This window comes from Lithobates pipiens, unplaced genomic scaffold, assembly GCF_037356315.1.
Source record: "Lithobates pipiens isolate NorthernLeopardFrog02 unplaced genomic scaffold, aLitPip1_a1.2 Scaffold_19, whole genome shotgun sequence".
NCBI lineage: Eukaryota > Metazoa > Chordata > Amphibia > Anura > Ranidae > Lithobates > Lithobates pipiens.
Window position 1 is genome coordinate 87,810,164 of NW_027507764.1, and position 25,216 is coordinate 87,835,379.

At 46.0% G+C, this 25,216-nt stretch overlaps 1 protein-coding gene across 4 annotated transcripts in view; it reads left to right on the forward strand.

Moving 5' to 3' along the window:
- WAC (WW domain containing adaptor with coiled-coil) overlaps nucleotides 1-25,216 on the forward strand; it is a 109,445-nt gene that overhangs the window by 17,362 nt on the left and 66,867 nt on the right. For all 4 annotated transcript variants that reach the window (XM_077491042.1, XM_077491044.1, XM_077491043.1 and 1 more), the window contains 2 exons: nucleotides 10,730-10,824; nucleotides 17,744-17,859. In XM_077491042.1, coding sequence (XP_077347168.1) covers nucleotides 10,730-10,824; nucleotides 17,744-17,859 — 211 coding nt within the window. The remainder of the gene's footprint in view (nucleotides 1-10,729; nucleotides 10,825-17,743; nucleotides 17,860-25,216) is intronic.

A 25,216-nucleotide genomic window follows, 5' to 3' on the forward strand; every position in this document is an offset into this window, starting at 1 on the left:
AGTCTTCAAGACCAGTGTCTCCTTTTAGCTCACACACCCAGCATGCTGAGGTCTAGGACCAGAAGGCAATTTCAGCAACACACACTCAATAATCCCTTCAGGGTCTGTACTCAAAAAATAGAATAAAAAATATGTCCATGGACAACTGGTAGCCTACTTCCAAGTGACACTCTATACCAGTGACACACGACCAGATCCATAGACTATCTCCCTCGGTCAGCTTGCACGGGAACCCTGGGTTATAGATTGCAGGCTTCATGTCCTCAGATCTGAGGCCACATGGCCTTCCATGCTGGGGAGAGGCAGCTGCCTCCTCCCCACCTGAACCTCTCTTCCCAGAGGTGGGCTGGAAACCCGAGGCCATGTGCTCCTCACTTAAATACAGGCACCCAGCGTTCCTTGGGGCACATCCCCTTCTAATTGGCCAGGGCTGTATCTACATCCATGCTCTTATCTGTCTGGGTTTTGCAATGATCCAATAGCAAGAAGGCCCATTGGAGAGTGGGAGGAAACCCTGAGACCTCACTAATTAATCACTGCTCTCTGTTAAGCAGTCAGCACTTAAATTTGCCTTTCTGCAAAATATACACTCTAGCACCTACCTAGGAGGGTGCTACATCTGTTTTCATATTTTTAACAAGAAAATCTCTAATACCCTACACTAATCAAAGTGGTAGAGTGGACAGGCTTTGCAGTTTTGTTTAATTGAAAAAACAGACTACATGAAAATGGTTATTCTGTTCAGAAGTACAGCAGTACATGCAGATGGTCTTAGTTGTAACTTTCTTTTGTTTCCCAAACTTTCATCCCAGAAATGGAGCAGTCAGAAAAACAAACGCAGTCATTGAACAAATACAGCTGACTTTGTGGGGCTTATGCCCCTTGGAGTCCATTAACTCCGGTTAGCTTTCTTATTGTCGATGGTGGTAATTTTCCATACTTAATCTCCTCAACTTTCCCTTTGTTCCAATGATGTTATCCAGTTGACTCCACATCCTTCTACCAGGATCAATCTATGGACTTGATCTTTTTTTGTTTCACATGTCTTTGTATATATTATTTTTATTTTTCACGCATCACGTTGGTGGATTATTCATTTTTATCAATATAAGAGGTATATGTATTAGCATATTTATCACTTATATGGTCTTTTTTAATCTTAGTGACCTTTCTAGCGCTGCACAGATAAAATGCTGTTTAAACAGTAGATGGATAGTTTTTGTTTTTTCGGCATCCAAGCACCGCACTATAGTAATTAGTGAGCCCTTACACACACCTGTGTCTACATAACAAAATGTACACTGCACAGAAAAAGTAGGACATGGCTACAGATTTTATTAATGTACACATATAAATGCGAGTACTTTAGGCACTCATTTTACACGTGATCTAGCTTTGCCAGTAAGAACCTCCGTTGTGAAGAAAATACACACCAATGTGAATGAGCCCTAGAAGTGTCTGTGGCTGAGTGACAGACCCCCCTAGGTGACTGTTTACTCATGTGGGAGTTATTTTGGTTTTACAATGTGTCAAACTCAAAACTCATTTTGCTGGACATGGCAAAACCTCACTTGTGTGCTGTAGTGCACAGTGTTGACTTTGCTGAATAAGCAGTGAACTTCGATCCTTGCATAATCTTTTGTAGACTAGGGAACTCTGCTTTGTCATTTACTTGGATTATCGTGTGACAGCTGTCATTGGAACTTTGCAGTCTGTTTCTTGATCTCATTGTTTTTCTTCATGTGGTCTCACTAAATATATACATCATGATGGGGGCGAAATGGAAACCCTATAACTGTGGAAGTTGGTCTAACTTCTCTGTGCACTTATGTGTACCTTTTCATAAACAAACTCGACAGTTCAACAAGAAAAGACTTCTATTGTGAACTAATCGAAAGAGTCTTTTCGATTAGGAAGGTAAATGTTTTTTATTGTCGGGAACGCACTAAAGTGGGCCATATATGGTTTGAAATTAGACCAGTTCAGCATGGACTGTGGCCATTTTGGCATCAGCGTGTCCCACTGTTGGAATACAATCTCCCAGTGAAGAAATGGTCACTGCTATGTAGAGCTGCACGATTCTGGCCAAAATGAGAATCACGATTTTTTTGCTTGGAATAAAAAGATCATGATTCTCTCACTATTCTCGCGCCGTAAAATCTTTCATATTATACAAAAAAACGGGATAACTTTACTGGTTAGTTTTTTTTTTTTTTAATTCATTAAAGTAATAAAAAAAAAGCATTTGAAAGACTGCTGCGTAAATACAGTGCGATATAAAATATTGCAACAACCACTATTTTATTCTCTAGGACGGTGATTCTCAACCAAGGTTCCGTGGAACCCTAGGGTGCCTCCAGAGGTTGCTAGGGGTTCCTTCAGCATTGGGCAATTTTTGCCTCTCAGATAAGCTCCCTTTGACACCATTGATCTTTTTAGCTATATGTAAGGAGGCAATTCTTCCCACTGACCATCACACTAATGTATCACGAGTTGTAGATTTCTCATTTTTAGCAGGGGTTCCCCCGAGATGGTAGAACTATTTCAAGGGTTCCTCTGTGTTGAGAGGCTGCTCTAGGGTGTCTACTAAAAAAATGTTTGGGGGTTCAAAGTAATTTTCTAGCAAAAAAAATTATTTTAACTTGAAACCAATAAATGTCAGAAAAAGGTTTTAGTGTTTAAGTGGTTAAACTTTTTTCACTTACACAAAGTCTATTCTGTTGACATTGTTACAATGTTTATACTTAAAGCGGAGGTCCACCCTAAAGTGGACCTTCCGCTCATCGGAACCCTCCCCCCCTCCGGTGCCACAATCGGCACCTTTCAGGGGGGAGGGGGGTGCAGTTACCTGGATAATCCAGGTAACTGCACCCACTTCCGGGACAGCTCTCTGCGGAAAGGGGCGTAACTTACGCCCCTTTCCGCAAGTGCCCGCCCCTTCCCGCAAGTGCCCCGCTGCCTGCTGGGAAACACACAGCTCCCAGAGGCAGCAGGGAGCGTCCTTATTGCGCAGCGCAATTCGCGCATGCGCAGTAGGGAACCGGGAAATGAAGCCGAAAGGCTCCATTTCCTGATTCCCATACCCAAGATGGCGGCGGCAGGACCCGACAGACGACCTAGGGATCGGCTTCGGGTGCCGACATCGCGGGCGCGCTGGACAGGTAAGTGTCACTATTTTAAAAGTCAGCAGCTGCAGTATTTGTAGCTGCTGGCTTTAAAAAAAAAATAAAAAAAAACGCGGAGTCCCGGTGGACTCCCGCTTTAAGTTCAACTGATAAAGAATGTTTTGATTCTTGGCAGACTGCAAAGTTTTTCTCTTCCTTTCATTTGAGGGCTGTGGCTTCAGAAGAGCAGAGAGAATTCTTTGCATAGAAAGAATTGTGAAACACTTTAGTCAAGATCATAACGATTCTTGAGGATTAATTGTGCAGCTCTACTGCTGACTGAAAAGCGGGGGGTGGGGATTGGAAACTAGCCGTCTATGGCCAGCTTTACAACACACACTTAAAGAGGAAGTAAACCCTGATGAGTTTACTTCCTCTTTTTTTCCCTGCAAAGGCAAAGCATAATGGACTACTATGCATCGCATAGTAGCCCATTATGTGTCACTTACCTGACACACGAGCCAGCGAAGTCGCGCTGTCCCCTGTAGTCCGCCGCATCCATCTTGCTTGTGGCGTCTCGCAGCTCCGCCGCTGTCATTCGGCGAAGCCGTCACTCCCGCGCATGCGCAAGGGAGTCGACAAATGCGGCAGCTCCATTTTTGGAACTGCCGCGTTCAGTGCGCCTGCGCGCCGCTGTCTACGGCGCATGCGCCGTAGACAGCGGTGCCTGTCTTCAGGCAAATATCTCCTAAACCGTATAGGTTTAGGAGATATTGCTTGGACCTACAGGTAAGCCTTAATCTAGATGGATTGAAAATCCAGCTGGTTCACCAAGGACCGGATGATTTTCAAATGGGCTGTCTGAGGTAAATTTTGGAAAATTTTTAGTCAAGCACTGCATGCTGCCAATTGACTGCAGCGATAATCCATGTATTCTGACAGTGGAGGAGGAGTCGTCGCTGTCACTACCCAGTAACTCGGGGAGAGGGGATCCTGTAACCACCTTGCGGGAATGAGGTCATTTTATTTGTGTTGGGGTTTTTTTTTTTTTCCGCCTACTAGCTGATCAAAACAAAAGTGCCCAGCTTTAGGATTACCTGATAGTAGGGGTGCAGCGGATCAAAATATTCACAGATCAGATCGTTCCTCGGATCAGAGTCACGGATCATTTTTCGGATCAGCAAATAATTGAATTTGACAAAACCTGTGAAAATTCCACCATATAGTCCCCATTGTAATATCCACAATCTCCCCCACTGTAATATTGGCTGAGCATGGCTGGGTATTGCAGGGTATGACTGGGTATTGAGGGATGGCTGCTTCCATCCTATCTCTCCCCTCCACTGTACAGATTAGTACAGAGGGGGGAGAGAGGAACCGGCGTCATGACATGCCGGTTTGTTTACAAGTGATCGCTCTGTCGGCGCAATCACATTGTAAACGGCCTGGCTATAGAAAGATGGCCGCCGCTTTGGAGCTAGGCCGAAGCCGCGGACTTTCCTAAGGCCGAGACCGCGGAGCGTTCCGTGGATCGCAGCATGTGTCGATCTGAGCGGGGTGACCTGTTCAGATCACGGATCGGTGACTATCCGTTGCACACCCCTACCTGATAGATATTAGATTTTCTAAGAAGGTAGATGACACTCGGCTACCATAAAATAGAGCATATGCATTGTATCTGCATAGATTTTACAGTTCTATTCACCTTGCCATGTTGTTTTTAGGTTAGAAAAGAAGTAAAAAGTGTTGATAGTGTCTATCCAGTAGTTTGTTTAGATTTACTTGATTACTGGAATCGGCAGTCTTTGTATACATAGTTTGTAAACTACATTGATTTTTATTCAAATTCTTGTTTATGTAGTATAGACAAAAATATATTCTAAATGTTCCAGATTTCCACACAGACGTTGTTCATAATATGTTTACTAATCTACATGTTGCTACCTGTGCAAGGTGTAAGATTTGCAATTAAAGCCTACCCTATGTGCAGTAATTAGAGTGGAATATGACTCATATTAGGTGAAATCTTACACAATGGAATGTCAGTGGAGCTGTGGGAATATACTTTCAAAACAATCCTGCTGCTTTGGGCGGAACACATTGTGTACCAGATATGTAGCTATAGACTCCTTACTTCCAATTATGCAGCTTTTGATTGCAAATTATACATTTATAGTAGCCCTGGTCTCAAATAGTGAGGATTTTTGATACTTTAGGTAACATTTAGAAATGTTAAAGGACCTGTATAGTTACAGCATTCTTTTATTTATTTATTTATTTTTTTTTCATTTATCTTACATCAACCTTGTAATAATAAAAGCAATAGGTATATTTGCCAATATAGGCATACTTGAAAAATCTTTGTGATTGCTGTCTATTGGCCATCTTTTGCCATAACTTCCTGGATTCCCTCCATGCTTTGCAGCTTCTCCTCCTATTTACTTTCAGTTTTTAAGACCTATATATCGTATAGTACCTTGCTGCCTGCAAGCTGTGACTCCTGCACAGACTCTGCCTCCTGAAACTCATCCTCAGAACCTCTGTAGGTCAGAAGACAGGCTTGGTGAATTCTGTGACACAGCAGCATCTATGTGTGTGTGTGTGTGTGTGTTTGCCTGCAAATAAGGAAGTTTGCAACATGTCTGTAGCATAGAATGTATTACCAGGATCAATTGTATACTTTTTAATACTAGTATTTTTATAGCACTGTCAATTTGCGCAGTGTTTACATATGGTACATCCACATTGCTCCCTGACCTCATGAGTTTACAGTCTAGGTCCTGAACATGCATGAATACAGTACATACCATACCCGGGTCTATTTTATACAGGAACCATTTATAAATCAAAATGGCTCTAAAGCAGTTCAGAAAGTCTGGTTGGAAACTTTAACTTAACCCTAGATTTACACGATCGGTGTGCATTTACCACAAAAAAAGTGCTTATGCTAGCCTTGTTGGCCAAAAAAGTTTAAGAGGAAAATGGCTAAAACTTTTTTCAGCCTGCTGGTTTGGGAGTTGAGTGATGGTGGGCTGGGGCATGTTTGGGATTGTTAGAGGAGTAAGTAAGGGCACGGTAGTTGAGAGTGGGGTGGAAAAGTTGGGATTTGAAAAGGCTGTGGTCGCTGGGGCGGGGGGGCATGATGATGGGAGCATCTTTGAGAGGCATGGGGGCGGAGGTGACAGCTGGTGGAGGGGCCCAAACACAAGAAGAGCACAGTACAGGTCACTGGACAGAGCTGTCTCCCATCCCTGCATTGTACACAGCCTGAACACACTCCGAGCGCCTGCTCCCCACACAGCACACACTGGAGCTCAAATCCCATTCCCTTACAGCTACAGTGTGAAGTTTATAGCTAGCTACTGGTTGCAATTTCGACCTGTAAAATTCAATGGTAGGAATGGCAATTAGTGGCAGTAGCTAGCTTATATACTGTGCACATGGGGTAGCTGGATGGGATGGGTAGGAGGAGCTCTTATTGCAGTGCTCAAGATGGAAGACTGCTGGCAAGCATCAAGTGGTGGAGGGCTTGGAAGGGGGGAACCCTCCCCTTGTCAGTATCCCACTAGTTTTGGGCATATTCTTACCACTGCTGTGCTGGACGGATGGGTTTTTGGATTTAGAGTGCTCTGAGTAGCAAGACTAGCCAGAGATATGCCCACAATGTAGAATAGGTTCAGATCTGTGAGCTGTGGTGAGGCAGGACTGTTGCCAGTACAACAATGAGAAGCACTCCAGGAGGGAAGCAGGCTCTGGTAGGAGGAAAAACAGAGGGGAAGATCCTCTAAGTGCAGTAACATAAACAATTTTATCTAATAAGCTTACAGGAAGTGTAGGCAGAAGAGACTCCATAGTAGATAAAGTCCAGCAGGTGGTGGTCCAAATGTATTCCAGTCCGGTACGATGGAAGAGATCCCAGTCCGGCCAGCAGAGGACAGCCACATTGCTGGGACCAGCGTGTTAGCGCAGGACCCAGAAGTGACCCTGCGACTGACTGCTCCCATCCCCACTGCCGGACAAGATGAGGCGCTTTCGGGCTCCCAAGCTGACGTCACTTCTGGCATCTGTTTCGGGTATCGACACATTTTCACGAGTACCTATATTCTGAAATGCCTAGTATCAGTACAACCCTAGTCTCGGATAATGCTATGATTGTGTCGGCTCCCGACAAAAGGGCGTATTTAGTCTTCTCTTCAGGTAGAACTGTATATCGCAATACAGAAAGGAAGTGCATGCAGCCTGATGATGATACCAAGTTGTATGTATTGTTGTTTTTTTTTGTCTGTCATTTCATATGGGCATTAGTGGCAATCCCACACCCCCTGAATGGTATCGCAGGCAGAAGTTAAAGCATGACTTAAATTTTGATGCTTCTCTGCTATATCCAAAATTATAAAGAGGCTGTCAGCTTTTTTTTAGACTTGGCAGCCTTGAGGCTTATTATTATTATTATTATTATTATTATTATTATTATTATTTTTTGTATTCCTTTAGTTCTACATTACATTTGTATGTACTTCCTTGGGTAGTCTCTGAAGATGCAGTTACCAGTAAATGACAAATGATTAGGATCCAGCTTTTATTTGTGTAGCTCAAGTAAAATGAAGCAGGATCACATTTCCGTGGGCTGCCTTTTAAAATCACAAGCTAGATACCCAGAACTTGGTAGTATTGCAGGTTTTTGCAGATGCCATGGATTCCGTGCATTTTAGTAGTACATTCTTGGAAAACCGGTTTGAAATTTCCTGCTTAGTATTTACTTTGTTTAAAAAAAAAAACTTTAACCACTTCCAGCCCAATGACATGATGTCAACTTTGAGTGGGGATATCTGACTGATCCCTGCAGCTACTTACTTTATTCAGATATATTTTAGCGCTAGTGGTTCTCTGCACCATAAGAACAATCGTAGGCTGGCCAGATGGTCCCCCCAGCGTCTGTACTCTATCTGATGCCCGGCACGATGTTATGATGTCACGCATGGCCTCTGCATTTGAAAAAAATACCTCAGCTGGGAAGCCGGGATCGTGTGTGTTTTTTTTTTTCTGGATTTTCGAGCCTAGAGGTGAAATCTGGAGACTTGTTGACCCCAGATCTTGCTGTAAAGAGGACTTGTCACGCACTACTCCTATTACAAGGGATGTTTACATTCCTTGTTATAGAAATAAAAGTGATTTAAAAAAAGTGTCAAAATAGAAAAAAGTTAAACAAGAAAATAAAGTACTCCTCTAGACCTCCTCTAACTTGTAACGTGTCACCTATGGGGATTTTTAAGTACTGAAGTTTGGTGTGGGAGAGTGCACACTTTTAAAGCATGACATGTTTGGTGTATATTTACTCAGTGTAACATCTTTCACATTATGCAAAAAAATTGGGCTTACTTTACTGTGTGGGTTTTTTTCTTCTTTTTTTTTCCAAAAAAAGTTTTCGAAAAATGACTGCGCAAATACCATGCGACAGTCGCGATGACCACCATTTTATTCCCTAAGGTCTGCTAAAAAAATGCAGTATCTCACAAAAGTGAGTTAAACACATTTTTGTAAATATTTTATTATATCTTTCCATGTGACAACACTGAAGAAATGCTTTGCTACAATGTTAAGTAGTAAGTGTACAGCTTATTTAACAGTGAAAATTTGCTGTCCCCTCAAAGTAACTCAACACATAGCCATTAATGTCTAAACCACTTGCAACAAAAGTGAGTACACCCCTAAGTGAACATGTCCAATTAGCCGTTTCCCTCCCTTGTGTCATGTGACTTGTTGGTGTTAAAAGGTCACGGGTGTGAATGGGGAGCAGGTGTATTAAATTTGATGTGAGCGCGTACTCTTTCATACTGATCACCGGAAGTTCAACATGGCACCCCATGACAAAGAAAAATTGTTGCTCTACATACAGATGGCCTAGGCTATAGGAAGATTGCCAAGACCCTGAAACTGAGCTGTAGTACAGTGGGCAGGACCATACAGCTGTTTAACAAGACGGGTTCCGCTCAGAACAGGCCTTGCTATGGTCAACCAAAGAAGTTGAATGCATGTGCTCGGTGTCATATCCAGAGGTTGTCTTTGGGAAATAGACGTATGAGTGCTGCCAGCATTGCTGCAGAGGTTGAAGGGGTGGGGGGGGGTCAGCCTGTCAGTGCTCAGACCATACGCCACACACTGCATCATATCGGTCTACATGGCTGTCGTCCCAGAAGGAAGCCTCTTCTAAAGATGATGCGTAAGAAAGCCCTCAAACAGTTTGCTGAAGACCAGCAGACTGAGGACATGCATTACTGGAACCATGTCCTGTGGTCTGATAAGACCATGATAAACTTATTTGGTCCAAATGGTGTCAATCGTGTGTGGCGGCAACCAGGAGTGGATTACAAAGACAAGTGTCTTGCCTACAGTCAAGCATGGTGGTGGGAGTGTCATGGTCTGGGGCTGCATGAGTGCTGCCGGCACTGGAGAGCTACAGTTCATTGAGGGAACCATGAATGCCAACATGTACTGTGACATACTGAAGCAGAGCATGATCCCCTACCTTCAGGGACTGGGCTGCAGAGCAGTATTCCAACATAACGTCCCCAAACACACCTCCACTGCTTTGCTTAAAAAGCTGAGGGTAAAGGTTATGGACTGGCCAAGCATGTCTCCAGGCCTAAACCCCATTAAGCATCTGTGGGGCATCCTCAAACTGAAGGTGGAAGAGTGCAAGGTCTTTAACATCCACCAGCTCTGTGATGTCATCATGGAGTAGAAGAAGACTCCAGTGGCAACCTGTGAAGCTCTGGTGAACTCTTATGTCCAAGAGGGTTAAGGCAGTCCTGGAAAATAATGGTGGCCACACAAAATATTGACACTTTGGGTCCAATTTTGGACATTTTCACTGAGGGGTGTACTCGCTTTTTTTGCCTGTGGTTTAGACATTAATGGCTGTGTTGAGTTATTTTGAGGGGACAGCAAATTTACACTGCTGTACACTCACTACATTACATTGTGGCAAAGTGTCATTTCTTCAATGTTGTCACATGAAAAAATATAATAAAATATTTACAAAAATGTGAGGGGTGTACTCACTCTTGTGAGATACTGTATATAATGTTTGGGGTTCTGAGTAGCTGTCTAGCAAAAAAAATTATGGTTTTTACATGTAGGAGCGAAGTGTCAGAATTGGCCTGGGTAGCAAGTGGTAAACGTGTTTTTGTAAAGTCACTTAAATGACTTTGAAGCGCCCAGGTGTGAATGCAGCCTTAAACTGCAACTCCTGACTTTGAGTTGCCATTTAAGTTGCATGCGAAACGCTTTGAGTTTATTGGGCACTAATTCATATATATCATTGCATAAAGTTTTTTATTTTTTTTAATTATTTTGAATACATTTTATGATTATATTCTTATATTCCCTGAGACTTTATCACATCTGTATAATTTGGGGTTTATAGAGTTTGTTTTCCTGGAAGCACATTTTAAAGAAGTTTTGTCTTGGGTAAACTTCTTGCATGAATGGTGTGCCCAGGAAAAGACTAGTAGTGAATAGTTTGGTTTCAACACTTCCTGGCATTTTATTTTTACCATTTTTATTTTTTTTGCTTGTTTTCTTATCTTGTTTTTCTTATAGTATTTTATCATTTTATTTTCTAGGGACCAGCTTTTCTCCACAAGAAAATTCCCATAACCACAGTGCTCTTCATAGCTCAAATTCACATTCTTCTACTCCAAGCAAGACATCTGATTCTGTAAGTGACATTTCAGGATGCAATGTAACATTTTAAGTGATTACCAAATGTTTTACATATAGTATATGTACAGCCAAATTTCAAATTTCTGTTTTAGATAAGATAGGAAATGAGTAAAAACCCTTTCAGTTTGTGCTTTATTTTTTTTTTTTTTTGCTGCTGCGTGTTCTTTTGGGAAACTGTGCATTCACATCCTGTCCCAGAGATACAACAGGAAATGAGAGGGTATCTTTCTAAATTAGTAAATGAGAGTATAAAAGTTCCATCGGACTCCAAAGTAGCAATGAAAGCCGTGCAACTTTGGAGTCAGCTAATAGGAAATGAGCCTAAATAACAGCATGTGCTTGGCATAGAGGTAAGCTTTGTACACACGTGCAAATAATCTTAAAATATCTATTGATCCATCTATAAGGTTAACAATTAAGTGACCATGCTTTCCAAACAAAAAATAAGCACAATAAAAATGCAAGCTTACCACGTCCACAATATTGCTATACTGAAGTGGATTCACTCCCACTTTGAGCTACCTACATGACCCTACAACCAGCCAATGTGTGGGATCTCAGCAGTGAGCTGCCTGTAATTGACAGCCAGATCTTACTCCCTCCTACTGTCAACAGAAGGCAGGGACTAGGAACAGGAAGTGCTGCCTTCTTGCCTGGGGGATAGAGCTGCATAGTTTCTTCCGTAAGTAGTTTATCATTCAAAACTCGCTTGCACTGATGGTAGGCTTAGACCCCTTTCAAACTTGAGGTCCTCAAACTGCCATAAAACAGTGGGTGTTTTCCATGCATTTTTTTTTTTTTTTTAAGGTCACGTGAATAAAAAACATTTCTCTTTCGTTCATTGACGGACACAGCACTTAAATCTTGACTTTAGGGTTATATTGCCACCTTCAGGAGAGGACTAGGCAGAACATAACACAGCACCGCCCAGGGGTGGTCCTATTGGCTATAACCCCTCACTCAGTTTTTTATGCCCAGTCTAGAAGGACCAGGCTCCCTGTGGGGACCAATCGTCCTTGGAATTTTTTTCTTTTTGCTGTTTTTGGTTCCTGTGATCTACAATCGACAGCCGGCTCGGTGACAGGATAGATAATATCCTGGTAGTCTCCCCAACCTGGCCATTGAGCGCACGCAGACCTTAGCTATGCGCTGGGTCGGCCGTATAATGCCCCGTTCTGGTTCAGGGGTGGCCGGTGAGCTATATGCTACGGGGCACACATATGGCCTGGCTACTGCTGTCAGTCACAGTGTGCCGTGGCTGACGGCCATCCCGTACTGCTCGGGTGATGGGTCTGTCTGTGGATTGCGTCCAGCAGTCCCTGCAGGAGGTGTAAGTATGGCTCCACCTGTTCAGGCAGGGTGGAGTAGCTGGGCATTCCCTGGGAGGTCGATTAGGGGGTCTCTCTCTTTTCCTGTCTCTTTCCCTCCTCCACATGCTAAGGGGCTGCTGTGTGACTGGGCTTAATGGGTGCAGAGCATGTACCTGGCCGGGGGTTCACACTGTGGTCTCTGGGTTGTGGCAGGGCACTGTGCTGGCTGGTTGGTGGTCCACTCGCTTTTTTTCCCCCCGTTCTTGTGCCTTTTTTGGTGCTTTGTGTGCCGCCATGTGGGGGGACTGGTCGCCGCAGCCTTTTTCCTGGAGTCCGGCAGACATTTTCCCGGCGTTTTCAAATGCTTTTTGATGAGGCGGCCATTTTCAGGTCTGTTGTGCTCTAGTGCTGGGCGTCTGGTTTAGACTGGTACATTGCAAAAATCGTACACAGGACATCTCGTGGCAGACAGAGGGGAGAGCGGAGGGCGGCAGCACCTAAGTCAGGGTGGCAAGTCTGGCAGGGGGGGCTTCTCAGTCTGTGGCAGCTATTGGGGTGGGCATTTGCTATTGCTTGCCTTGGGTCCCTAAGGGTGAAATGCGAGTGTGGGTCAGTATGGCGTCAAAAGCTGACTCTTCCGCTCCAGGCACCCCTGTTTTAGCAACCGGTTCCCCTGCATCTGTGGTGTTTATGGACGCTCTGTCGGTGGTCCTTGAATCATTTGTTGCCAGGGTGTAAGCGGTGCAAGGGGGGTAAAAGTGGCCCCCCATCTGCTGGGGAGAGCTCTGGTTCAGACTTGGGTCCCGCTGTGGCAGGCGACCCCCTGTTCTGATGTTTCAGAGTATGCGGACCAGAACCATTCGGACAGTGAGGAAGACTCCACGTCTGGTTTAGCGCAGGAGAAAGCTCTAGTAAGAGCACTTGCCACAGCGATCGAGGATGCGATGGGGGCATCTGTGGAGGTGTTGGTCCCACAAGCCGTCCTGCACTGCTAAGGTGTTTCCGGCCGTGCGTTAACCCTTTGAGGAGAGTTTCATGGAAAAATGGACATCTCCAGTTGTAGCCACAACCCCGGTGTCACAAACGCTTACTGAATGTGCTAAGTTGTTGCACTGTGAGTTGGGGAAGGAACAGGTTTACCAGGTCTGTGTGTAACTGGCAGACCAGTTGGTTCACGGCCTTAAGTATGTCAGTGATGCAGCCCTGGATACGCCCATTTTTGCTTTCTAGAGCCTCAGTATCAGCGGTGGTGCTGCATCTCTTGATTTGGCTTATATGCTGGTCTGCGGACCAGGCATCTAAGAAAGCACAGGTGGATTTGCCTTTCCAAGGTGAGAGGCTATCTGGGGCCCTGCTCAATGACATTAAGAATGTTACTGGGGTAAACAGTACTTTGCTCCCACAGTCCAGAAAGGCTAAGGAGCCACGCTGTAGGCAGGGGCCCTCCTTTTCCGCTCAGAAGCAGCTTTCTTCCTCCGGGGTTGGCAGGTAAGCGCTCCCAGTCAGACAAGGTGCCCGCTGAGGGACATGCGCCCCTGGTTTCGCAAGCCGAGCAAATTTGTTGTCGTATGAAGATTTGCCCCTGCCTGACTCTCGAGTGGGGGGCCGCCTTCGGGAGTTTGCGGTCCAGTGGACCTCTCTCCTTTCCGACCAGTGGGTCTGTGAACTAGTTTCGTCAGGCTACAAGATGGTTTCTGTCTTATCCACCAAACAGATTATTTTTTTCCCCCCTCCAACCTTCATCTTCCGGCTTGTCGGGAGGCCCTGTTTGGGGCAGTACAGGACTTCTGCGTGGGGTGGTACCTGTACTGACATCAGAAAGGTTTCGGGGATTCTACTCCAACTTGTTTGTAGTACCGAAGAAGGAAGGGGTCCGTCCAGTACTGGATCTCAAGGCCCTCAATTGCTTTATGAAGGTGTGAAGGTTCAGGATGGAATCTGTTCGTTCCGTGGTCGCTGAACTTCATCAAAGGCATTTCTTGGCGTCTTTGGACATCAAGGACGCATACTTGCATGTGTGCATATGCGTCATACACCAGAGGTTTCTGCGATTTGTGGTCAAGGGCGAGCACTACCAATTTGTAGCTCTTCCCTTTGGCCTAGCGATGGCGCCAAGGGTCTTCCCCAAGGTGCTGGCCCCAATTCTGCCGTTGCTGAGACGAGGGATCGCAATCGTGGGTTACCTGGACGACCTCCTCTGGAGAGCAGCTTCTGTCTCAGAATTAAGGGAGGATGTGGCGATTACCATACAGACTCAAGGAGTTTGGTTGGGTGTTGAACTTCCAGAAGGCAGTGTTGGCGCTGACTCAATGCCTGGAGCACTTGGGGTTGATTCTGGACTCCTCAGAGATGAGTCTGTCTTCCCTTCAGACAAGCTGCGGACTCTTCAATCTGAGGTGCAGTTGTTGATGTCCCGTAAGTGGTCGTCGCTGCGTTTTTTGCATGCGAGTTCTGGGTCTCATGGTAGCCACTTTCGAGGCGGTACCGTATGCTCAATTCCACACTCGAGTTTTGCTTAAAGAAATCCTGTCCAAATGGGACAAATCTCTGACATCCTTGGAATGTCAAATTTAGGTGAGCCAGCTAGTCAGGGCTTCGCTTTTCTGGTGGCTAAGGTCTCCGGCCCTTTGGTCCGGGAAGTCGTTCCTTCTTCCCTCTTCATTGGGCAGTGATCACGACAGACGCCAGCCTGAACGGCTGGTGGGCCGATTGGGGCATCCAGTCGGCCCAGGGTCGCTGGACACGGGAAGAATCCTGCCTGCCGATCAGTGGGCTGGCGCTGCGAGCGATCAGGCGGTGCCTATCCACATGGTTGCAGAGGCGGCAGGGCCGTCTGGTCGGGATCCAGTAGGACAAAGCCACAGCAGTGGTGTATGTCAATCAAGGAGGAACAAGGAGCTCAGCTGCAGTGCTGGAGGTCTCTTGCATCCTACAGTGGGTAGATCGGCGTGTGCCGGCTCTGTCAGCCATATACATTCCGGGTGTAGAAGACTGGCAGGTGGACTACCTCAGTCGTCAACTGCTGGACCAGGGGGAATGGTCACTGCATTCCTGGAGTGTTTCGGCTCGTGTGTCTAAGGTGGGGCATGCCGGATGTGGACCTCTTAGTGTCTCGACTCATTCAGAAGGTACAGAGGTTTGTGGCCAGGTCAAAAGATCCCTGGGCGGATGCGTCAGATGCGTTTGTGGCCCCATGGGCGCATTATCGGCTTATTTTATGCCTTTCCCCCGTTCAGACTCCTACCTTGTCTTCTACGCAGAGTGGAGGCCGGGGGGATTCCGGTGATTCTGATTGGCCTCCACGTCCTTGGTATACCGACTTAGTACGAATGGTGGCGGATGTTCCTTGGTGACTGTTGATGTGGGAGGACCTGCTGTCGCAAGGTCCGATACTTTATCCTGCTTTACCGTCTCTGGTTTTAACGGCATGGCTGTTGAAAGCCAGGTGCTGAGGGACCGTGGACTGTCGACTGATTTCCAATATGCTGAGGAAGCAGAAGTCTTCTTCCCTTAGTTTCTAAGTTGGCGGCCTTGTCGTGAGTCTCCCTACTTGGTACTTCACAAGGATAAGGTGGTGCTGCGTCCGCAGCCCTTTATTCCGAAGGTGTTTCGGCTTTTCATCTGAAATGAGGACACTGTGGTCCCGTCTTCATGTCCTCGCCCGTCGCATCCCAAGGAGGTTGCTTTTTTTGGATGTAGTCTGGACTCTGCCGGTGTATCTGTCTGCTACGGCTCCTTTCTGGAGGTTGGACTCTGTATTGGTGGCTGGTCCAAAATTTGTCAGTGGATCAGACAGATCATGGTTCAGGCTTATGCCATAAGGGGGCGGGTGCCCCCCTTTCCTGTCACGGCACATTCTACCAGGGAAATTGGTGTCTCTTGGGCTTTCCGACATAAAGCGTCCCAGGTGTGTAAGGAGGCGACCTGGTTGTTCGTTCACACTTTCACCAAATTTTACAAGGTTGATGTGGGCGCATCTTCGGATGCGTGCTTCGGCTGCGAGGTTTGGAGTTGGCCTTTTGAGGTTGTGATAACTCCTGAGGAGTTTTTTCTTCTGGGTTTATTTTCTTCCCACCCCTTGTTTTTGACACTGCTTGGGGACGTCCCTAAGGTCAAGATTTAAGTGCTGTCCGTCAATGAACGAAAGAGAAAATAGGATTTATGTACTCGCCTTAAAATCCTTTTCTCTAATGTTAATTGAGGGACACAGCACCCACCCTTCTTATTTATGTTCCTACTTCTTTTTGACGAACTGAGCTGCTGGAAGCAGAGTTGATGGAGTTATAGCCAGTAGGACTGCCCCTGGGTGGTTCTGTGGTTTGTGTTCTGCCTAGTCCTCTCCTGAAGGTGGCGATATAACCCTAAGGTCATGATTTAAGCGCTGTGTCCGTCAACATCAGAGAAAAGGATTTTACAGTGAGTACAAAAATCCTATCTTTACGGTGATTTTGAATCTCTATTAAGGCGCTTTCCATTCATTTCAGTAGACGGGTGTTTTGAGAAGCTTTTTTAAGCACTCCAAGAATAATCAGGACTTTTTTTAACCGCCCTGCCAACGCACCACCCCAGTATGAAAGGATCTGTTGATATTATTGGGAAACAGTTTTCAGAAGCTTTTCAGGTGCTGTTTTTAGCGTGAAAGCGGTCTAAAGTTGCCCGGCTGTCAGCTTTAAGGTATCTAAAGCCATTTTGTTTTGTTTGGAGCAAGTCATGGTGCACTAGAAAACAAAAGAAAGGTCTTCTAAAAAAAAAATAGGTTTTGTGAAGTATGATAAAGGTGACAGAATAACGTGGATCTGTTTTAAAAATGTGCTATATTATTATTATACAGGATTTATGTAGCGCCAATAGTTTGAGCAGTGTTGCACAATATAAAGGGAGACAATACAGCAACAATCTATTCAATACAAGAGGGTTGGGCAGGCGTTGCTCATACGAGCTTGCATTCTAATAGGGAGGGGCTGGTGCAACTAAAGGTAATAGCTGTGAGGGGTGAACTGATGTAAGAAATCCTTATTCACTGAAGGCAGGATAGGTTTCCCTGAAGAGATGTCTTCAGGGGTGCTCTAAAAGTAGACAGAGTAAGAGCCTGACAGATTGGGGTAGCGAGTTCTAGAGGTTGGTAGAGGCCCTGGCAAAGTCCTGGAGACTAGCATAGGAGGAGGAGACCAGGTAGCTAGAAAGCATGAGTTCTTGGGAACAGCGAAGAGGACAGTTTGGGTGATATTTGGAGACAAGATTGGTGATTGTAGCTCGGAGTAGTTGTAAATGGCTTTGTATGTTAGTGTTTTGAATTTTATACATTGGGCCAATGAAAAGCCAGTGGAGGGATTGGCAGAGCCAAAGCGTGCTGAAATGATTGGCTTGGTATAAACAAGAGCTTGGCGCTATGACTTTTGTTCTTTGACTCCTCCCAGGCATTCTGCCTTTGTGTTATAGTAACACTAAAACAGAAGTGTGGGTTGCACCTGCCATTTGCACAAGCTCTAACTGAAAACTACAGAATTAAATTTGAATCTATTCTTTTACGTATATTACCGCTAGTTCTGGATAATGTGATTGAGTTTTGCATATCTTTTTTTTTTTTTTTTTTATTCTTTGCAGGCTTATGAGCCAGCAGATGACTGGTCAGAGCATATTAGTTCCTCTGGCAAAAAATACTATTATAACTGCAGAACAGAAGTATCCCAGTGGGAGAAACCGAAAGAGTGGCTGGAAAGGTCTGTATTTTATATTTTCACGTTGCTATTGTATCCTGTTTCATGTTCTAAATGATTTTTATCCGAAATGTATTAAAGTAAACTTTTAGTAGGCCTTTCACTATGCTGCTGCACAACTGAAATTTACCCCTATTGCTCGCTTTGAGAAGTGTAGAAGTTGCTGCCTAGCTGTACAAGTTTTAGTGTCCAAGTGGCAAATGTGACTGATCAAGTAGTGCTGCAGTTAACACTGCTTTCAGCCATATGTATGGCATTCACTTCTACTTGTTCTAAAGTGTAGTTTATGCCGAATTCCAGTGGGGATTGTTTGTGCCTCATTGCCTTACCTTTAAAGTGGCTGTAAACGATCTCCTTGTAAAACAAGTCACTCAGTTGTAAAATAAACATTTTTGCATAGATGAAAAAATTATATACAACACAACACTTTTTTTTTTTTTTTTTTGTATGGGCCCATGTGCACTGAAGCTCAAAAAAAGCTGCTTTTACAGGCATTTAAGCTTTTAGTTCTCTGCCTAAAAGCTTGAAGAAGCTTGTGATGTTTTTTTTTTTGTGCTCTTGCATGCTTTTATGGAGCTTCTTTGATATTTTTTGAACGCAAGATCTTTTTTTCACAAACCCTCCCCTTAACTAATTTTTATCATATTATTTTAAAATTTTCGAGCTTCCTTGAGCTTTTTTGGGCACTTAAATGTCTTTTCTCTTATATTCACCGACTGACACAGCTCCGCTTAGCCATTGGGTTGTTACACCACCTTTAGGAGAAGACTAGGCATAACATGTTATGAAAAACACAGAACTTTACGATCCGCCCAAGGGGCAGTCCCTTAGGTAAAAACCCCCCAGCCTGCCATGCAGCCTCAGTTTTATTTTGCCTAGTGAAGAAGGACCTAGGAACCCATCGGCCCAGGTTTTTTTTTTGTGTAGAAGCTTTGCTTTTTGGGCTGGATACCCTTATCCTTGTAGCCTCCCCACCCTGGCCAGCAAGTGTGTGCAGACCAGAGTTGCGCGCTGGGTTGGCCAAGACGTACCTCAGCTCCAGAGGTGGTCGTGAGCTTTAATGCTCGGGGGCACACATATGACCGGGCTACTGATGTCTGCGTCAGTGTGCCGTGGCCAGCAGCCACCCCGTACTGATCGGAGAGTGGGTCTGTGATGGAATGTCTCCCAGCTCTGCAGGACTTGTAAGTACGGCTCTCCCTGCCTCGTGGGGTTGAGCAGCTGGGCATTCCTTGGGAGGTCTATTTTGGTGGTCCCTCACCTCCCTCTCTTCTCTACTTGTCCCTATTCCCCCCCCCCGGGGGGATGCTGCATGTGACTGCTGAGCAGTGTTTGTGTGTCATGTGCAGGGTCTCTCGGGGGGGGGGGGGGGGTGGGGGGGTGTAGGGGCCTGCGCTGGCTGTGCCCTGTTTTTCCTCTCCCTGGTGATGTCTTATGAGGCTGTGTCTGTGATCCCAGCATCAATGTTCACCGCTATTCTGTCACTGTCCCTCTTGGTATTTCAGTGTTCAGTGGCCATCTTAGGTGAGGGCAAGGAGCAGGTCCTGTAGCTTGGTGGCCATTTTCCCTGTGTTTTTGTCCTTTATACTGGAAGCTCGGCGGCCATTTTCTTGAAGCCTGAGCACATTTTTTTGGTGAGCCTCTAGGAGCAGCATGCTTTCCTGTAGTCCGGCGGCCATTATCCCTGTGTTTTATGTCCTTATACTGGACGCTCGGCGACCAGTTACTCTGAGGAGAGCCTTCTCAAAAAATGGTTGGCTCCTCCGGTCGTGGACCCCCCCAGCATCCAGGTTAAACTAAGTAACCATGATCCCGGTAGAGGGGACTCCTGCATTTAAGGACCCCACAGACAGGAAGGCAGAGGCAGTGGCTCGTTCCTTGTTTACGCTTGTGAGGTCAACCATGCGACCAGTACTGGCATCTGCACTTGTGTCGTAGACACCGGAGTGGGCAAAACTGTTGCACCGCAAACTGGGAGAACATGCTTCTCCTGTCTGCTTGTAACTAGCAGACTAACTAGTGCAAGGCCTTAAGTACATTTGTGACGCGGCCATGGATACTCTTCCCCTGTTATCCAGGGTTTCAATGTCAGTGGTGCTGAGGCGCCTGATTTGGTTAAAATGCTGGTCTGCTTACCAGGCATCCAAAAAAACCCTGACTTATCTTCCCTTCCTTGGTGACCGGCTCTTTGGATGACATTATTAAAAATGCCACAGGTGCTAAGAGTGCTCTACTCCCACAGGCCAGGAAGGCTAAGGAGCCACGCTGTAGGCAAGGCCCCTAATTTTCCGCTCACAAACGGCTTTTTCGTCCGCCCGGAGCTTCGACCAGCCCGACAGGACAACCACTAAAGGACCAAATCGTCCCTGGAACCGCAAGCCTAACAAGCCTGCGAGCAAAAGTGCTAATGCGTGAAGATTTGCCCCCACCCACAACACAGGTGGGGGGTCGCCTTTGGGAGTTTGCAGCTCGGTGGACCTCCTTGGCTGTCTGACCAATGGGTCGGCGATCTGATTTCCTCCGGCTACAAGATAGTTGCTCTCTTGGCTGCAAAACAGATTCTTCCCCTCCATCATACCCGTACTCCCGGCTCGCTGGGAGCCCCTCTTGGGGGCGGTAAGGGACCTGCTGAGACGTGGGGTGATAGTACCTGTTCCTGAATCGAAACGTTTCCAGGGGTTCTACTCAAACCTGTTTATAGTCCCCAAGAAGGATGGGTTACGTCCAATCTTGGATCTAAAAGCCCTCAATTACTTTGTGAAACTACAGAGGTTCAGAATGGAATCGGTACGCTCAGTAGTCACTGCACTCCATCAAGGGGACTCCCTGGCATCCTAAGACATCCAGGATGTGTACCTGCACATACCCATATGCCTCCGGCATCAGAAGTTTCTGCGACTTGCAGTTGGGGAAGCCCACTACCAGTTTGGCTCTTTTGGTTTGGCATCTGGTCGGTGAAAGAATCCAAGTTGCTGATCAATCTGCTTGAACTGAGAGCGATCAGGCTATGCCTCTCCACGTGGTCGATAAGACTGCGAGGGCGTCCGATCAGGATCCAGTCAGACAACGCCATGGCTGTGGCATATGTCAATCACCCAGGAGGAACAAGAAGTTGGGCGGCCGCGCGGGAGGTCGCGCACATACTTCGGTGGGCAGAGTGACATGTACCGGCCCTGTCGGCCATTTACCTCCCAGGAGTGGAGACCTGGCAGGCGGACTATCTTAAGTCACCAGATGCCGGACCCAGGAAAATGGGCATTGTATCCGGAGGTGTTCAGGCTACTGTGCCTGCGGTGGGGCACACCAGACTTGGATCTTCTGGCCTCCCGTCTCAACCAGAAGGTGCCAAGATTCATGTCCAGGACGAGATCCGTGGGCAGATGCGTCAGACGCACTGGTGGCTCCATGGGATCAGTACCGGCTGATCTATGCCTTCCCTCCGCTGAAGCTGTTACCACGTCTGCTCCGCAGAGTGAAGGCCAAGGTGATTCCAGTAATTCTGATTGCCCCGGATTGGCCCCAGCATCCCTGGTACGCAGACCTAGTGCGCCTGGTGGCAGACGCCCCCTGGCGACTGCAATTACAAGGAGACCTTCTGTCTCAAGGTCCGATTCTCCATCCTGCTTTAACATCGCTGGTTTTAACGGCATGGCTATTGAAAGCCAGGTGTTGAGGAACCGGGGTCTTTCGGACTCTGTGATCCCAACTATGCTGAGGGCACGGAAATCTTATTCTTGGAAGATTATATATCCTCGTACCTGAAAGGCCTACATCTCCATGTGTGAGGAGAAAGGATGGCATCCACGCTCCTTTTCTATATCCAGGGTCCTGCTGTTTCTTCAGCAAGCTTTGAGCACCATTACAGGACAAATATCGGCTTTGGCTGTTTTTTTTTTTTATTTTTTTTTTTCAGCGACCCCCGATGTTTCACTCTCTAGTGAGCACTTTTGTTCAAGGGGTCTGACATGTAGTTCTTCCGGTGCGTCCACCGTTACCCCCATGGGATTTGAACCTGGTGTTTATCGGCGCTTCAAAAACCGCCATTTGAAAATATCAGAGAGATTCCTCTGACTCTTTCTCAGAAAGTGGTCTTTCTAGTGGCCATTACATCGGCCAGGAGGGTTTCGGAACTGGCGGCCTTGTCTTGCAAGTTGCCCTATCTGGTTATCCACAAGGATAAGGTGGTTGTGCGTCCGCAACCTTCTTCTTTTCTTCCAAAGGTGGTTTCGGCTTTTCACATCAATGAAGGCATTGTCTTACCATCTGTGTCCTAAGCCGACACATCCTAAGGAGGTGGCCCTTCATTCCCTGGATGTGGTTCAGGCTCTGAGGATGTATTTGTCTGCCACGGCTCCCTTTCGGAAGTCAGACTGTTTCGGTGGCCGGTCCAAAGAAAGGCATGGTGTTCTCGTCGGCCACTATTTCCAGGTGGATCAGACAGATTGTAGTACGGGCCTACGCCTTGAAGGGGCAGGTGCCCCCTTTTCTGGTCACGGCCCACTCCACGAGGGCAATCGGAACGCCTTGGGTCTTTCCGACATCAAGCGTCTGTCGCTCAAGTGTGTAAAGCGGCGACCTGGTCGTCTGTTCACACCTTAACAAAATTATACAAGGTAGATGTCAGTGCATCGGCTGATGCCTGTTTTGGCCGCAAAGTTTTGCAGGCGGCTGTATAGTTGCAATTGCATATATAATTCTTCCTTTTTTTTTCCTTTGGGTAAAAACGCAGTACCCTTTTTAAGTTAATGCACTGTTGCATTGGTTACCGCAGTTTTGGTGTGGTTTGAGGGTAGTGTCTCTGTTGAGGAGCACCCTGTGTTTGTGGTAGTTAATCCACACACTGTTGTTTTTGTGGGTAAAGTTTATACTATTTCCCACTTGCCATGGTGGATGAAGTTTTTATGCTGTTTTTCCAACCCCTCATTTTGGCACTGCTTGGTGATGTCCCAATGGCTAAAAGAGGAGCTGTGTCAGTCAGTGAATATAAGAGAAAATAGGATTTTTTGTACTCACCGTAAAATCCTTTTCTCTGTAATTCACTGACTGACACAGCACCCGCCTCTCCTATTTTTCTTTACGTTATACTGCTTGTTGATGTACTGAGGCTGTATGGCAGGCTGGGGGGTTTTTACCTAAGGGACTGCCCCTTGGGCGGAACTTGAAGTTCTGTGTTTTTCATAACATGTTATGCCTAGTGTTCTCCTAAAGGTGGTGTAACAACCCAATGGCTAAGAAGAGCTGTGTCAGTCTGAATTACAGACAAAAGGATTTTACGGTGAGTACAAAGAAAATCCTATTTTCTGTTCGAAGGCTCTTCTCAAAAACATGAATTTGAGAGGTTTTTTTGTTATCTTTTTTTCCTTGCCTATAGTAGCATTTGCCTGAAGAAGCCTGAAAAAGCCATAGTTGTACATGGACACATTGGCTAACATGGAAGGAAGTTTGCAGACATAAGAAAATGAGAGCCCAAAACCCTTTAGGCCCCTTTCACACTGCTGCAACTTGAAGTTGCTTGTTTTTGCCATGATTTCAGGGAAGGCCTGTGTTAACTCACATCCGTCGGACCAAAGTAGTGCAGGGACTACTTTGAAGTTGCACAGATAAGAATGTACCATTCATGTTTCATTGGAAATCATGGGGTATGACTTGTCTTGCGATTTGAAGACCCAAGTTGCAGGACAAATCACACAAGTGGGAAAGGTGCTTTAGGAGTAGCTTCTATAAGCTTTGAGATGCAGTGTGCGTAGCTCTAAAAGTGATCACCTTCCCTCTCTCCTCCGCTGCACAAGAGCTGGGGGGAGGAGAAACAGCAGGACACTGAGCCTCCCAAAGGTTGTGCAGGAGGAGCGTGTCAGGACAAGTCTGATCATTGGAGGAGAGCAGGCTGAATTCTCAGCATACCTAGGGAACTGACTACGGTTTGCGCTCCTGCTTAGTGTGCTCGTTTTAGGAAAGCAGAGACTGGCTTGAACACCAGGAATTTCACACAAAGCATACAAAGAGGAAAGGATACTTTCTCATACAAGTACATGGTACACCAGGCACATATCATGAACATGACATGTTGGGGTAGCAAACGCTTTAAGGCTGGAATCACAAATGTCTGGCTACCCCTGCAAACTCTATCACCTATTAACAGCCTTGCCCTCATATGTGGACCTTGACAGTGCAGCAAAGAACCCTCAGTGCATTTTCATGTAATCCCACTAACTTCCGTGTTTTTTTTTTTGTTTTTTTTTGCTTGTCCTATGAAGTCGTTTCTAAACTATTTTTTTTCGGTTTTTCTTTGCTACAAATAACGTGTATTAAAATCCAGCTGCTTATTGCCTCGTCTCACTAGCAGTTTCTAGATTGATTACTCTTGATCTTGGGAATCATACCAAGACCCCGCAGCAGCAGGTTGCAATGTTTGTTTCGGGAGCTGGGCCTTTGTTCGGCGCTCACCTTGGCATGTGGTTCAGCGAGTGTAGTTAACATTCCTGTGGCACCCAGACCCTGGAGAACTCCTTGGGTGTGTACCCACTGTGCTGGGTTATGCTTTCTTCCTGCTAGGAATTAAGACAGGATATTTATGACTGAGTCCTCTCCGTGGGGGTTTTTTAAATGTTTTTTTTTTTTTTACTTGAAGGGTGTTACTTTGTTGTTCTCCACCTTAAAAGCTTCTACTTTGTAGGTGGTAGGTAAAAAAAATAAATAAACTAAATTCAGCAGATTTTTTACTCTGCGTTGCTGCTTGATGTACTTGATATACACCACCTGGCTGACACAATTTCACCTGACCTTTTCACAGAGAAGACAAGGGGCACATTGGCTGATCTGACTGCTTACCTTACAGCAACAGGACATTGCTCAGCACCTACGTCATAGCGACTCCCTTCTGAAATGCAGCTGAGAATAAAGGGGTAATGTCACTCTTGCTGCAGATGGCACTGAGGAAAACCAGCTTAACACTCGAGGTGTTACCTGTTCCCCTGTCACCCAGTCAGGGTTCAGTCGGACAACCCCATGGCTGTGGTCTACATAAGCCAACAAGGGAGCTTCAGAAGTTGGACAGTCCTAAAGGAAGCAAGCCTTTGTTCTTTCCTGGAAGGGGAAACCCATTACAACTCTCTATCTACAAACTTGGAGTGGAAAATTGACAATCGTACTTCTGAGTCATTAAATACTGGGCATCTTGCGTCCATCCGGAGATCTTTGTAATCCTCTGTCAGAAAAGGGAAACACAAAATGTGGACATCATGGCCTCAAAGATAAAAAAAATAAACAAATCTTTACAGGTTTGTGGCCAGGTCCAGGGATCCCCCTGACTTTTGAGGAGGTTTCCATGGTCTATACTCAGATTGGAGTGTGCATTTTTTTC